Below are 15,389 nucleotides of genomic sequence, written 5' to 3' on the forward strand. Positions count from 1 at the left end.
CAGATAACCCATGCCGACTGGGCTAGCCAGGTAGGTAAAATGCCTACCTGGCAACCCAAAGGTCGTGGGTTTGATTCCCGCCTCGGGCTTGGATCACAGTAAAATGAAAAAACTTTGGGAGGTGTATCACAGCCATAGAAGCTGATGCGCCAACAACTAACAAGAAAAAAAATAAATAATAAATAAAGATAACCCACCCTTCCCATTCATTTCTTACTGCTGAGAAATAAGTTATGCTCTGTCTGCTTTGAAATTGTATCCTAGTTCTCTCTTTAAGAAGTTGGAAACGTATCAGGAGAAATCCCAAAATTCATGTTACCCCATTTTTATAACTTGAATTACTTTAATTTTATCTGAAATTGACAGTCTTTAGTTTTTCCTTCGGATATCTTGAACAATGTGCTGAAATTTTCACTACTCTGAAAACAAAATTAAAACCAAAACAGACTAAACAGAAAAACATGTCAGTAGTGCCTACCGCATTAAATTCATATGACAAAATCAAGTTAAATTCTCCAATATATATATATGTACAGTACTCTGTAACTTTGATCTTACACAACTATCAGAAAATGCCAAACCAGTTTATTCTGGTTTGTTTATTCTAAACAACCAGAATTTCTGCAGTTGCATCTACATTTCATGTCACTTATTAATCAACAGAATTTCCCACGATTTTGTAAAAATGATTCAGAGAAAGAGAGAGAGAGAGAGCACATGAAATGATGTAATGAATCTGCCACTGATGTGTTCTCTATTCACTTGTATTTGGATTTAACCAAGCTTTATAAGAACCAATTACAAAAATTTTCTGTTTTAAAGAACGGCATTAGCAGTGTTAACAAGAATTTTAAAATATTACTACTGCTAAGGATGTTTTCAAGAGGGGGAGATTGACAGAATTTGAAATATTTGATTTATTAATGTTCGAGTTACTGAGAGTCTACTGTATATCTAACAATCTTTTAAGATTATACAGATATGCAAAAAGTCTAATTAACAACAACAACAGTTGTATTTTTATTCAGCAGCAGAAAAAATTTACAAAATACATATGAAATAGTATTTTCATTTATACATTCTAATGAAACTTCAGCAAGTTTTACAAACCCCTGATTATGAAAAATAAACAATAATTAAAAGAGATTTAAATTAATACCACAAAAATGCACAGGAAAAAAAAAAATCCCACTAAAAAATAAATACTAACATGAAAATTTAATTTTATCTATATGTATACAAAATGTCATTTCTTAAAGTCCAAGAAACACAATTTACAATATCCAGAAATGAAGAAATACATGTAAAAAACAAGTTATTACTTACACCAATTCTTGTTTATATTCAGCAATGAATTAGAAGAGAGGAAAAATGAAACAAATTTAATTTTTTTTTTTTTTTCATATATTGGAAGGAGTATATCAAAAATTTTCAAAATAAATAGTTACATTAAGTTTATATGTCATAATATTTACATATTTATCAAATTTTTAAAATTATTAAAATCAGTATAACAATATCAAAGCCAATCAAGCTAATATGTTATGGGAAAACATATGTGAGATTAAGCAATATAAATAAATAAATAAACAAAAGAAGTACAGAAGATGTTATTCTGTCTTAAAAACAGCACAGTTGTTCCAAAATGCCAACTATCTGTATTCAGGCTTGCTGAATTGATACAGGACTTTGCCTAGGCATAATTTATTTCCACTGATTCAGGTTAGACAAGCTTAATTAATTAGTCAAAAATTATGTGGGTTAGTGTACTTCATTTATTTATTTATTAACAAGCAAGCTAATTTTACTTTTTCCATACTTAATTTTTTTTTGTCTAAGCATCAAAAAATTAAAATTATACATAATATGTAGTGAAATACTAAGCTATGCATACTATGTTATCATAATAAAACAATACACAAGGAGTATTTATTAATGACATTTTTTTCATTAACTGGAATTAATGTTTAATTAATATAAAAATACCTATGTATCACCACTGCATTTAAAATATGCTAGTTTATGAACATTAACAAATAAAGAATTCATTATGTTAATTATCTTTATGAATTTTCTTTACTCCAAAAATTCATAGCCTAGATGAAATTTTTAAGAAGAGAAAACCAATTTTAATATTGCTAAATTTTTAGCACATCCAAAATCACTCTATTTGCTAATTTTCGAATGATTTTCAGGAAAAAGTGATAAAAAAAGCAGCACTTGGAAACAGAACACTTTTAAACAAAAAAATTTAAATACTGCTTAACTGTAATTAAAATTAAGGAGTAACTACAACAGATTTTTAAAAAAATGAAAATTTAACTATTTTGTGTTTTAAATCATTAAAATAAATGCAAGGTTAAATTTTTCTTAATAACTAATTATTAAGCGAGCTCATGTTTTACAACAATATCAGAGAGAGAGAAAGAGAGAGGAGGGGGGGGGGATTTTAATTCAGTGTAAACTTAAGATTCTGCATTTCTTAACTGCCAATACAAATTACATTAGCATAATAAACTGCAAAAATACAACAGTTTTTTAAGGAGATAACAGTGTTATATCCATGCCCAGCTAAGTATATTACAAACAGATATGACACTCTTCTTTTTAAACATTTCTTTTCAAAATGAAAATGCTGCAATTAATGAAAAATCTCTATTCACTATTGAATGGTGATTTCATGGAATGTTAGTTTCAATATTAATTTAACTAAGTATGATTATGCATTTACTGTCACTGTTTATCTTTGTATGTCAATATGCTCACATAAATTTGACCTTTTATTTTCTGTATTATGGAAAATTTTCAATTACCCCAAAGTAGTCTGATACTCAAAGTAACAAATATTTTGAGTATGACATGACTAAAAGCAGCAGAAAAAGATAATATGTATACTGAGTATATTATTTGAATATTCACAATAATTGTGTATCACATTTATAATTTATAACCAATCAGTTATTGAAATAAAACACGCAGAAATATTTTGCAAATAACTTCTATAGGTTACTGTATAAATCCTCCATAAACAAGCAGTTGGATGAATTTTGACACCTTAGATCTTGTACTAACAAAAATAAAAACTGATATGTAGACATGACAGATATCACAGACAATAAAAAGCACTTGACACATAATGCTGCCACTAAAATAAAATAATAAGCGATCACTATGCTGAAACTCCATTATGCTTCTTTCTTGCACACCTTCAATCTTCCTAAAAGTTGTAACATAATTATACTGTTCAATCATTAACAGTTATCAGAATATTTTCTACTTCTTCAATAGGTTCTGATTTTTCAACAGACAGCAACCGGATCAACTCCTCTTCTTGATCAGAAGCAAGCCACTCGTTGTCAGATGTATAACTGTCATATACTTGCACCTAGTGACAGAGAACAGAGTTGTCACGGGGACAGAGACCAAAAGTGTCACCACTGTCACCGTATACCAGACAAGGACAAAACATGAGTCAAATTTTTGTTACTTTTAAATAAAAATACTGTGGACTTTAATCCATACTTGCCAACCTTCCATCATATATGTCCAAATGGGTTTGGGTTTACTCTGTTCTCTGTCACTGGACATTTTACTTAATCATATTAAATAAATTAAAACTAATGGTATACTTTTTTATAAATTAGTTATTAAAAATATTTTGCTGTCAAGCATGAAAACTTTTATTTAAAGTAGCAAGAAAGGATTAAAGTCCACACTTATTACAACCCTTTCGCATGCCTAAACTGAATCATGCAAATACATTTTAAATTCAATTCACTTTACTGATAAAAACAGCATTTTTGGTACCTTAAATTACTAAAATGATAATAAAAAGTAACTGAAATTATAATCATGCACAAAATACAATAAAAACTGCTAAAAGCCTATATTTCATAATTAACTTTATTATTTAAAAATTGAGTGGACTTATAATAATGGACCAGGTAATAAAACTAGCAAGTTAAACCTGGAATTACCTCTCTTCAATATTATTTTAAAAGTAACTTAATTCTCAAAATTAAAGGAAGAAAGAAATACTGCCCATTTGTTACTTTAAAAATAAAAATAAATATAAAAGTGAAACCAATTATAAATATTTCACCTAAAAATCTATCACATTCCACATTCTTTGTGTCTGTGTAAAATACAAGGGAGATTTGATTAAAAGGATATTATTAGCTCTGTGTGTGTGCGCGCACGTGCATGAGAGAGAGAAATTAAGCGATAATCAATCCTGATTTGATTTAGAAAATTATTATAAATTCATATTGTAATGCACATGACATTTCACAAATATGAACAATATGAATTCAATAGTTTTCTGAAAATTTTTAATGACATGATCATGCAAAAAATTACTTCAAGACTGCACCTCCATTTAAAGTTTGTGAGACAAGCTGTTCCAGTAAGTATTCACTAGTTATCTGGTGAATACTTATGAGTTTCATCTAGGGATCTATCTTAATTTTACCAAAAATACTGATATTAAGTTTATAAGCAGTTCTTGTGCCCAAAGCAACAAGGCAAACAGACTTAAAAAAGAAAAACATCTCCATTATCCTTAGTAATATTATTTTAGTTTTGAAAGAAAAAATTACTTCCCTTTCCCACTTACAAATCACCTGAAAGCTTATATTAAAGTTGCATCGGATAACTTAAAAGAACTTTTATGAAAGCTTACATTAATGAATGTAATGAACTGAAATGAATGAATGGTTACTACAAAAGAGTGAAAAGTCTATTTTCAGTGAGTAAGCTTTCCATGTAATGAAAACATCTTAAAGGTGTTCTTGGGATTTGGGATTATCAGAATGCAGATAAAGTGAGGTATCAGGGTGCAGTAAAAACAATAACCCTAATTTGTTGAAAAATATGTGTTTTGATGATAATCAGAGACTACCTATTCTTTCTGAGACTATCAACAAAACTGCATCAGTTAAAGCAGAAAAGAATTAAAAATTGTAACTTAATTTTATGCCAGTCTGTAGAGCTATAATTTTTGGATGGAATGGTGTTTCTAACAAGAACTGCCACCCTGCCATGAGCTGGCGAATCAATACTCCTATCTCATCTAAAGATGGTATAATTTTTAATGGCAGGACACGCTTGTGAATTTAAATACGTTTTTTGTAAGGATATGCCTGCTTGTTCATATCGATCAATAAGATTGTGTAAATCATCCTTTGTGTTCCAAAAGCCTCTACAATTCCACTGAAGGATTCTTTCCATTATGTGGTTTTATGGTTTTGATTCTGGCTGCTTTTTAGTTGTAGATTGCTCATTTCAATCTATTTTTGTTTTGTCTTTCTTAGGAAAATAAGGGCATGTTATATCCATCTCATCAGTTCAATGGAGTTCTACAATGGATCATTCTATTCATCAATTCTATTCATCACCTGGATCATTCTATTCATCAACATCCATTCCAGTGGAGAGCGATGGCTGCAGTTGGTTTCTGTCACTTTTTGGTTTTATTGTTGGAGGAACATTGGCTGGAATGGTAATTGGGGTATTACTTGCTCATTCAGTTGTTTGTTGTGAAGGACATTGTTTGGAAATAAACAGTAATGAATGAGCCCAATTAGTGATAGATATATTCAAGGGAACTGATACATCTGTCTGAATATCTACTAACTGAAAATGTTTAGCAGCTGTGGCATATATCTGCTTTAACTCCGTTTTGATTATTTGTATTCTTACCTCTGAGAATGTGAATTTATTCTCCACTTCATATTTCTGAACTTTATTCCCTTGCTTCCATAGATCACATGTTTTAGAGAATGCTGAGTGGTTACCCTTACATTTTGGGAAATGAGGAGTGCTAACAGTACAATCAGATCAGTTATGCTCCTCTGATCCACAATTAGGGCATATTGCCTCGCCACAACATGTAGTTTGGGAGTACCCATATTTTTGGCACTTGAAGCATATTATGGGATTAGGAATGTAAGGTTGTACGTGGCAGCAGAGAGAGAGCCTGGTTTGAGATGTTGGTAAGTTAGGAGAACAAAAAGTGAGGATTATGCTCCTTGTCAGAACAAGACTATTTGTTTTTGAGTCATGATTCTCCATGCCCACGCAGCTTTTGGACGATTTCCTACACTGATACAGTCAATAAGGACCATTCAGTTATGTTATTACTCCCTGAGTGCAGTGGGGCCTCAACTTATGATGACATTGACATCTGATATTCTCAGGAACCAATATACCTTCCATACGATCATTTATTTTAAGGACCGATGATATTTGCAGGTACCAATGGCTTTCCGATATAACTGGAATGATACACGAGTGAAAATTTTCAGACGAGTGGCACACGGAACATCACACGTACAATTGTTCTCAACCAAATAATGTTTTTTTTTTATTGTTAAATGCGTGGAACATCACTTGTATGATTGTTCTCAGCCAATTACCGTCTTTGTTACTGTTCAACGTTTAGCACGCGGAACATCACTCGTATGATTGTTTCAGGTCTATGACGATCTGAAACTTAAGCACCATTAACCAGTGGCAGTGCTGTGCGCTTCGAAGACTAAAGCCAGCAGAGGCTGGTTCGAGCGCTTCAAAAACAGGGTGAATATCAAAGTATTGAAAGGCATGGGGAGGCATTCAGTATTGATAAAAAAAGCAGCTGAGACCTTTAAAACTGAATTTCAAGAGTTTTTTGATCAGGAGGGTTATCTTCACCAGGTTTTTAACACTAACGAAACCAGCCTCTTCTGGAAGCGACGAATGCCCAGAAGAACATACATCACTAAGAACGAGGATAGTTTACCTGAGCATAAGCCTATGAAAGATAGGCTCACCCTTCTGTTGGGTGCCAATGCCTCTTGAGATTTTAAGCTGAAGCCTTTGCTTGTGTATCACTCTAACACCCCAGAGTATTTAAACAACAAAAGGTTTAAGAAAAGTGATAAAAACACCTCAACATTGAAGACACTGAATTCACGATGTGCAAAATGGAAGACAAGTCATTTCTTACTTCAGAAAGCTACAAAAAAGTCCACTTTGGACAGTTTCTTTGCCACTGTTCAAATCTCATCAATGACACAAATTTTTATGGGCTTTTTTCACATAGCAACAAAAGACTGAAAAGACACCTGACGCATGATATAGTCCCACCACCACTATGCCACCATTGATTTCATCAGCTCTACACTTCAAGTCTAAGGTAAATGCTAATTTATTGTTTGTTTTTTATTCTAAGATGTTTTATGACTATTTATTAAATAATCTTTATAAAATACTAATTTTTAATGTAAAAATGAAGTATAACATGTAACAAATACCTATTTTATGTGTTGTTGGAGAACAAATTACAGGAAATCAATGTATTATTGGTTTCAACATACAATGGGTTTTGTGGAATGAATTACCATCGGATGTTGGGGCTCCACTGTAGTCATTACCAGATTTCTAGACTGGAGTTGCCTTACTGATTTCGGTAAGGCTGTAGTAGACTATGCATTTTTGCACGAAAAAGGGAGATAGTTTACTCAAAGGCTGGTCTGACAGAGAATGCAAAATGAGAAAAGTTGGTATCTCCTCTTGAGGGGTTGTTTGCAACCTCTTCGGTTAAAAAAAAGAAAAAAAAAAAGTCATTTCTGGTGTTATTTGTATTAGGCCTTGAGCTCAATGGCTCTAAAGATAGAAACATAGTGTTATCCATTTTTGTTCCTTTCAACCTTGGGAGAGTGGATTTCTTCTCCCAGGTTTCTATGGGGAGCAGTGCTGCAAGGGTAACTAAGCAGTAAGGTTAGTTTGTTAGTTAAAGAAGGGAAAAAAGAAATGTGGTTTCCTTTCTAGGACTTGCTTACAATTCGTAAAGCAAAATCTACTTATTTGATGAAAACAAAAGGAAGACCTCAAGAACTATAGCTTCGAAATAGATTGCTTTATAAGTCACACAAAGATTCACTTGGCTAAAAGGGCACTTTGCACCCAGGGCTGATACACTGAGTGAATCTCCTTCCTTGCTACTTGGTAAGTTACTTTATGTTCTATTTTACACTGTTGTATTTCTTCCCTGTTTTCCAGATTTTCAAGTAAGCTGGATGGTTATCCTCACAATTTGGACATAAAGGTGTTTGTGCGGTGCAGTCTGTGGGTGTTCCTTGGATCCATCGTTGAGGCACAATGAGTCCTCCCAACACACTGTTTGAGCAAGACCAAATTTTTGGCACTAGAAACACCTAACAGGATTAGGTCATACATGGCAGTTCAGGTATCCAACCTTAACTGTAGTTAGAAAGGATATAACAATGCAGTGTAGGTACAAGTTCACCATCTTTCTTGATTTTAGCTCTCTTTGCCTATAGAACTTTCTCTTCTTGTACTAATTCTTCTTTGAAAATATTTATTAAGTCCCATTCATACAAGAGTATTTAGAGGAATTTCGGGTGGCATATGGAGCAACTGACAGGAATACCTACAAAGTTTTATATTCTGAGTAGGGCTTCAAAGTGTCTATAGTTTATAGTCTCTATAAATAAATCCCCAGAATGGAATATTTTAACCATTTTAGGTGATTAAGCAGCATTCTCAAGACATTTCTGAATAAGAAATGGAGAAAGTGCACCTATCAGTTGATTTGTTTGAGAATGTTAGGAACAGTGATGATTCCTTTTTGGATCCTTCTATTCTTTGTCTCTTGGGATGGGATTTGTCAAAGTCAGTTTAGCCTGTACTTGAAGAAGTTGAGCCATAAGGCTCAAGTGATGGCTTCATGATTTATGTTAGTTCTTTTCAGCCGTTGGCAATTTAACTTTTCTGTCAAGGTTACCAGTTACCGGCCCCAACACAGGGAGGCAGGAGCAGTACCTGGTGTGAACAAGCAAAGATTAGTAGGAGATAGTAATAAGACTGTGAAAAATAAAGAAAGGTCACTTTCCTTCCTTGCTCTCTACCAGTACTTTTGAAGTAAGAGCTGCTATTAAATAAAAGCATTTCTTACAGAGAGGAATGTAAAAGAACTAAAATTCGGTTTTAAAAAATCATAGTGAAAGCTCAGAGAAATTGCTCAGTCACAAAACGCTTGGCGCCTGGGGTCAATGATCACTTGTACTCTTCAAATTGGTAATTTTGAAAATGCTCATATTATTTTTCTCATCACTTTTAACCACTTCTTTAAATATATTTATTAAAGGTTGCCATTGTTCTATCAGTCTAGTTAAACATTTAACCAAAGACAGCCAACATGCAGACACATGCTTCAAAATCTTTTTTATTTCAGCAGCATGCATCAGTTGAAATTGTTTAAATCTATCTTTTACAAATATTCATCCACTTCCACAGGAAGCCATGTAGATCCCTTTCTGGCACACAATTAATAAGGACAGCCTATTAAATCCCACAGTGCTTTCACACTCTTCAGAATAAGATGTTCAATGTTGTACCCTGTATCTTCCAATGCTGGCACTGAGAGAAAGCTGCTTTCGATTTGAATTTTTTTTTTTTTTTTTTTTTTTAACAGAACATCACCACAGTGGGATATGATATAGCTTGGAATCACTGATTACAGCCATCTGTAGCAATCGAAAATGGTCCATTTTACTGAACTATCGCTACTCCTTTTCCTATCCATACAAGCCGTTGTTTTGTTCTTCCACAACCATATTTTATTTTGCTATTTCACTATCAGGAAGACAAATGTGTTGCTTTTTTACAGATGTCACTATACGTGGATCCTTGCAGTTTATCTTCCTCCCCACAGTAGGTGGGAAGCCCCAAGTTCAAATCTCATCAACGACACAAATTTTTATGGGCTTTTTTCACATAGCTAAGTCAGTCATCTCAGGTGACGGTTGCATGGTGTTAGTCTAGCAAACTGTCCATAGACACACAATTTATGGACACGATATACTAACACCTCATAGCCTTAGTTGCTTTGACACTTAACACTTACTATATATGGAAAATCATGTGAATATATGTCTTCTGAAACCTTGTCATATTTTGGCAACTCACTGAAAGACATTATTAATTAGCTTTGCACTGCACAAGTACTAAGAAACTATTGCACATAACAGAAAACAATGCTATGCATTTCTATTTTTCAACATAGACTATCATAGAACACTCGAAGGCCAATTCATTAACAAAAATAAGCAGAAATTCACAAATTGTAACGTAGTTTTATTCCATTTTTGTGAAGGGGGGGAAAAAAAAGAAAGAAACAAACAAACAAAAAAAAAAAAAAGAAAGAAAGAAAGAAAGAAGAAAAACTTAACTGAGTAAAAAAGAGATTCGCCATCATAAATACAGAGTTGTCAGCTATGAGAAGAGCATTAATTCTTTAAATAAATTCTGTTATGTTAGTTATGAATCTGGATACACAAACTCCACACCAAGTCAGTAGCATCAATTACTAAATGAAAACCAAACAGAGAAGAGCAGATGCCCAATAATGAGCCATTTCTTTGTGCAAATTATTCACCAATTATCTGTGCATTTGAGGCTGAACCTACATTTTATTGGGTTCTATATATATAAATAATGTGTGGTTTGTAAAATAAATAAAGTGTCTGTGAAAACGGAAATGAAAAGTATATATGGTGCCTGAACTAAGAAAAGTTTAAGGGATAGTTGAAAGTGGAAGTGAAATAGTGGTTAAACAGGTGAAAGAATTTGAAAAACCTAGTACAAAAATGAACTGGGACTGAGGAAGCAAGCAATATACAAAAATATACACAAAAATTTGTACAAAAAATAAAAATAAAAAATAATTAAATAACAAAGAAATAAATAAGTAAATAATTCTGTATTCAGGTTTGGGAGGGCAATTTTAGCAAGAGGTCGAATCAGGGGATGGCAAACATGCAAAATCTGAATATAGTAGATGAAAATATGATACATAGCCAGGAAACGAACGCTCCATCTATATTCAATCCTATCACTATTTTTGCCTTCTTTTGATCATCTTTTTCTCCCCTTCCCCTCCCTAAGAATTTTACCATTCCCTATACCATTTGCTTGTCCACACTTTTTTGATCAAATTTCTCTGCTTTATATTTGAATTTTAATTTTCAACCATGTTAATTTAATTACCTTTCACCCCTTCCACATTTCATATACGTTTGTATTATATTTCACATTACACTTTGTAAATTTGTATTTATTTTAATTTACATTATTAACTTCATTTTTACATTGTGTAGGGACTACCTTGTCTACTAGTAGTACGATAAAGGCTGCATATTTACTTCCCCCCTTTTTCCAATACTAAAGACAAGTATGGAAACAGTGCCTGATACTTGGTCAGGGGCACCTCCGTAGCCAGGTGGGAAGGAGCAACAGTGCGTAGCACATGCTTCTTGATTAGACCGGGGTTCGAGCCCGTCACCACCAAATACGGAGGATGCGGAAAGGTCAGGGAATGACCACCGCATATTCCCGGAGCAATATGGCCTTAGTTGCTAATGCTCCTATAAACCAAAAACAACAACAACAACTTGGTCAGGAGTAGTCCCCTGATGATTTTCCTGGCGATATGTATCACATTTTCATCTACTATATTCAGATTTTGCATATTTGCCATCCTCTGATTTGTCCTCTTTTGCTAAAATTGTCCTCCCAAATCTGAATACAATGTTATTTACTTATTTATTTCTTTGTTATTTATTATTGTTCACTTTTATTTTTGTACAATTTTTTTTGTTTGCTTCCTCAGTCCCAGTTCATTTTTGTACTAGGTTTCTCAAATTCTTTCACCTGTTTAACCACTACTTCACTTCCACTTTTGACTATCCCTTAACTTCTCTTAGTTCAGGCACCATGTGTACTTTTCATTTCCATTTTCCCAGACATTATATTTACTTTACAAACCACACATTATTTATATCCTTTTGCTTCATTTACTGCTGCACTGTGTGTTTTGGAGCATTAGACATAGGATAACTTTTGTTATTTTCCTTTTTCTGCTTATTTTTCTTCTTAACAGTTTTATATTACTACTATATATATATATATCTGATAATTAAAATAAATATGATATTTAAAATAAAAAACATCAGCCAGTAGTACGGCAAAAATGCAGAGCGAAAAGAAACGCAAAATAATATAAAATAAACAAACAGGGTAGGGAAAGTAGAGATAATGAGACAGAAAGGTAGTCGATAATCCCCTGATTTAGTCATTAAACCCAATTAATAAAAACGATGCAAATTTAAAATAATGCCAATTATATATAATTTAGCGGTACTGCCCTTGAAGGTACCAGTTCCAAAAGACGTGAAATATCACCAAAAAGGGGTTAAAGAAACTACAAAAACTAAAATATCAAAATGATAGACTGACCATTATGCCCCATATCGACAGAGGACCACGAGGCCAATAATGGTCATGGAATCGCTGCATTTCAATCGTCATACAAATCATCGCAAAGGCGGAAATATCGAAGAACCAAACCACCCTTCCATTCTCCGATAGATCAACCAATGCAGAGGATTTGCATGGCGGTGGTCCTTATGCAGCGAGAAATAATCTAAAGAACATATATTCTATATATTTATACATTCTATATATTCTATTCTATATTTCTATATATATTTCATTCTATATTCTATATAGAATATATTCTATATAGAACATTCTATATATTTATGTATATAGAAAACAGTTTTCAGATAATTAATATGAAGAAATACCACCACCATGGCTCTGTGAATTCACCGGATAACACCACCAAATGGAGGATTAGAGCAGATTCCCAATATTATGAGCCATTTAGTTTGGGCATGTTACTCACACCAATCTTCTGTGCATTTAAGGCTGGATGTGTTTTTTTTTTTTTTTTTTTTTTTTAAATATAAAATAGTTTCCAGATATTAATACAGTCAGTCCTCGTATAGCACGATAGTTGTGTTCCTAGAAACCCTAATGCAATGCAAAATCGTGCAATGCAAACAACAGGCCCTATGGAAAAAATAGGGTTAGGTGCCGACCACCCAAGATTGAACACATGTTTATAACCAGAACATTACCAAACACAAATAATCGTAATAAAATATGTAAGTATTTTATTACGACTATTACGTAATAAAATATTGCTACTGCTTTTGCTTCTATCGTAAGCAAACTTGTTCTTTGTTTGATTTTCTATCCAAACAGATGACAGCCATTCCATCTCTTCCAATTCTTTTTGTCTTGATCTAATGGATTTTAATTACACTTTGAGCTGTTCCTGCTATGAAAGTTGTTTTTATTTTCTCTGCATTCTTTCTAATTCTCGGCATTGCCTCATTTAGGCCCGTAGCACGTTCAATATCTCATGGTCTTTCATTTCTCTCAAAGCATTTCACAATTTCATTTTTTCTCTATCGACAGAGGCGGACTGGCCATAAGCCTTACCGGGGAAACCCCGGTGGGCCGGAGGCCAGTGTGATTTTGGCCATAAACGCTAGTACGAGGCTGCTACAAATTTTCCCAGGTAAGAATTTTTGATCCAATCCGCCTCTGTTTATCAATATTGATTTCTTTTTCTCTTTGAATCTGTAGTGTCTTCACCAGGAAGCTTCCCTTTCACACCTTTTAAGTATTTTACTCATTTTTAGGGAATAAAGCACAATTACAAAATGAGGAGGCAAGCTTGATACACATAAACAAAGTTGCATGCGTGTAGCAACTGAATAAACAACACCGTAAAGGCAGAGACACACTATCGACACCTCACTAGCTCACATTTCTGGGGGTTACATAAAACAATAAAAATAATTTCCAGTTGCATTTCTGCTAGTGGAATCTGTTATAAACTGGTAGTAAACTTGATCTAATTGCATTTGCGATATACCAATAGCTGGAATTGTGTGGGTTTTTATGTTATTATAGTGAAATGTGTTTTCCCCTTCACTGATATAAAAAACAAATACATTTTCAGAATCTTCTCTTCATCCCTATCGTGTTACGTTCAGTTGGGGTGATTCTGCATTTGACTGCCATTTCTTGTAAACACAAAGGTGAATCGTGCATAAGCGAATTCGGTTTGTGTTATATACGATATCGTTCCCCTATTTATAAATCGCGTATGATCGAATTCGTGTAGTATAAACACGTGTTATACGAGGACTGACTGTACGAAGAAACAACACCCTGGTGAATTTCATCAGATAACTTTTATTGTGTGTGTGTGTGTGTGTGTGTGTGTGTGTGTGTGTGTGTGTGTGTGTGTGTGTGTGTGTGTGTGTGTGTGTGTGTGTGTGTGTGTAGAATTTGCACCAAAATTACAATGTTGATTAATAAAAAATGCAGTAAATGTGCTTATTATCTCTACTGTGGATGCCACTCAGAAAATCAAGACAGAAGTTTGACACTGCATGTATAATGAATATTATGGTATATATGTTTTATGGAATGGATGAAAAGAAAGAACGTGCCATTCACCATTCCAGTGGTATGTGTGAACCAACCATCCAAGGCTGTCAATTCTGTCTGACAAAATTTTCAGGTTTTTTGAAGAGCAGCCAAAATATAATAAAAAATATTCTGGCATGGCAAAGGTCTTAATACTCCCAAAGAACTTCTAATTGCCAACGAAGAAGACAATGACAAAAAGCCAATGGAAGATTCAAGTTCATTACACAGAGTACAAAAGAATCACACCTAACTGAACAAAGTGAGCTTGCTGACCTGGTACATGATTTAAATCTAAGCAACAGGCTGAACTTTTGGGATCAAGAATGCAAGAATGGAATTTAAGAATTTTTTATTTAGGAAGAAGAAGAAAATAAAAACTATTGACATTTTATGGACTTGTTCTCTGTAATGAATGCCTAGACCAAGAGAAGAGGATAACTGAAATAAAATGCATAGCTGAAGGATGGTGGCTATCCACTGATTCATCTGAAGTTTAAAGGGCTTCATTACATAATGGGAACAAAATCTTTAATACATATAGCCCATTCTAGAATGAAGGAAACTTATGGGAGTATCCCAAACATTGAATGCAAGTAAATATAAGGATCATTGCTGGCAGTTAATTTTAAGGTCACTATATTTTTACATGGATTGCAGGGTGAAATGTATAGTAGCATTCCAATTATCCAAATGATAGTTATCTAAAACTTGCATTATTATTTTTCCCTTCCCATCTCCACCAAAGCAGTTAGCAGTTCAATATTAATTGAAGAAACAAAACTACCACATGGATATAACAAAAATCATTACGAATGAAGCAAAGGAGAGTAAGTTTCATCAAGGTTGGTTGATAATATTGTATCCAATTTACTGACTAATAAACATGTTTATTTTATTTAAAAAAAAAAAATTAAAAAAAAATAATAATAAAAAAAACAAACTGTAATTTCACAATTACATAAATTACTATTTAATAAAAAATTAATGTAATAGTTATTTGCAGACATTTTATTTTATTTTTTTCAAGAATTGTTATG

At 33.1% G+C, this 15,389-nt stretch overlaps 1 protein-coding gene across 5 annotated transcripts in view; it reads right to left on the reverse strand.

Annotated features, from left to right (window-relative positions):
* rhea (Talin_middle and talin-RS domain-containing protein rhea) overlaps positions 1 to 15,389 on the reverse strand; it is a 771,509-nt gene that overhangs the window by 95,527 nt on the left and 660,593 nt on the right. Inside the window, exon 52 of one of the 5 annotated variants that reach the window (XM_090388757.1) lies at positions 2,424 to 3,385. The exons of the other annotated variants lie outside the window; for them this stretch is intronic. Coding sequence (XP_090244883.1) covers positions 3,245 to 3,385 — 141 coding nt within the window. The 3' untranslated portion in view covers positions 2,424 to 3,244. Of the gene's footprint in view, positions 1 to 2,423; positions 3,386 to 15,389 lie in introns of those variants that run through there. 5 annotated transcript variants of the gene reach the window in all.

The sequence above is a fragment of the Mastigoproctus giganteus genome, chromosome 14, assembly GCF_048544385.1.
Source record: "Mastigoproctus giganteus isolate SK-2022 chromosome 14, ASM4854438v1, whole genome shotgun sequence".
In the NCBI taxonomy this organism is placed as follows: Eukaryota; Metazoa; Arthropoda; class Arachnida; order Uropygi; family Thelyphonidae; genus Mastigoproctus; species Mastigoproctus giganteus.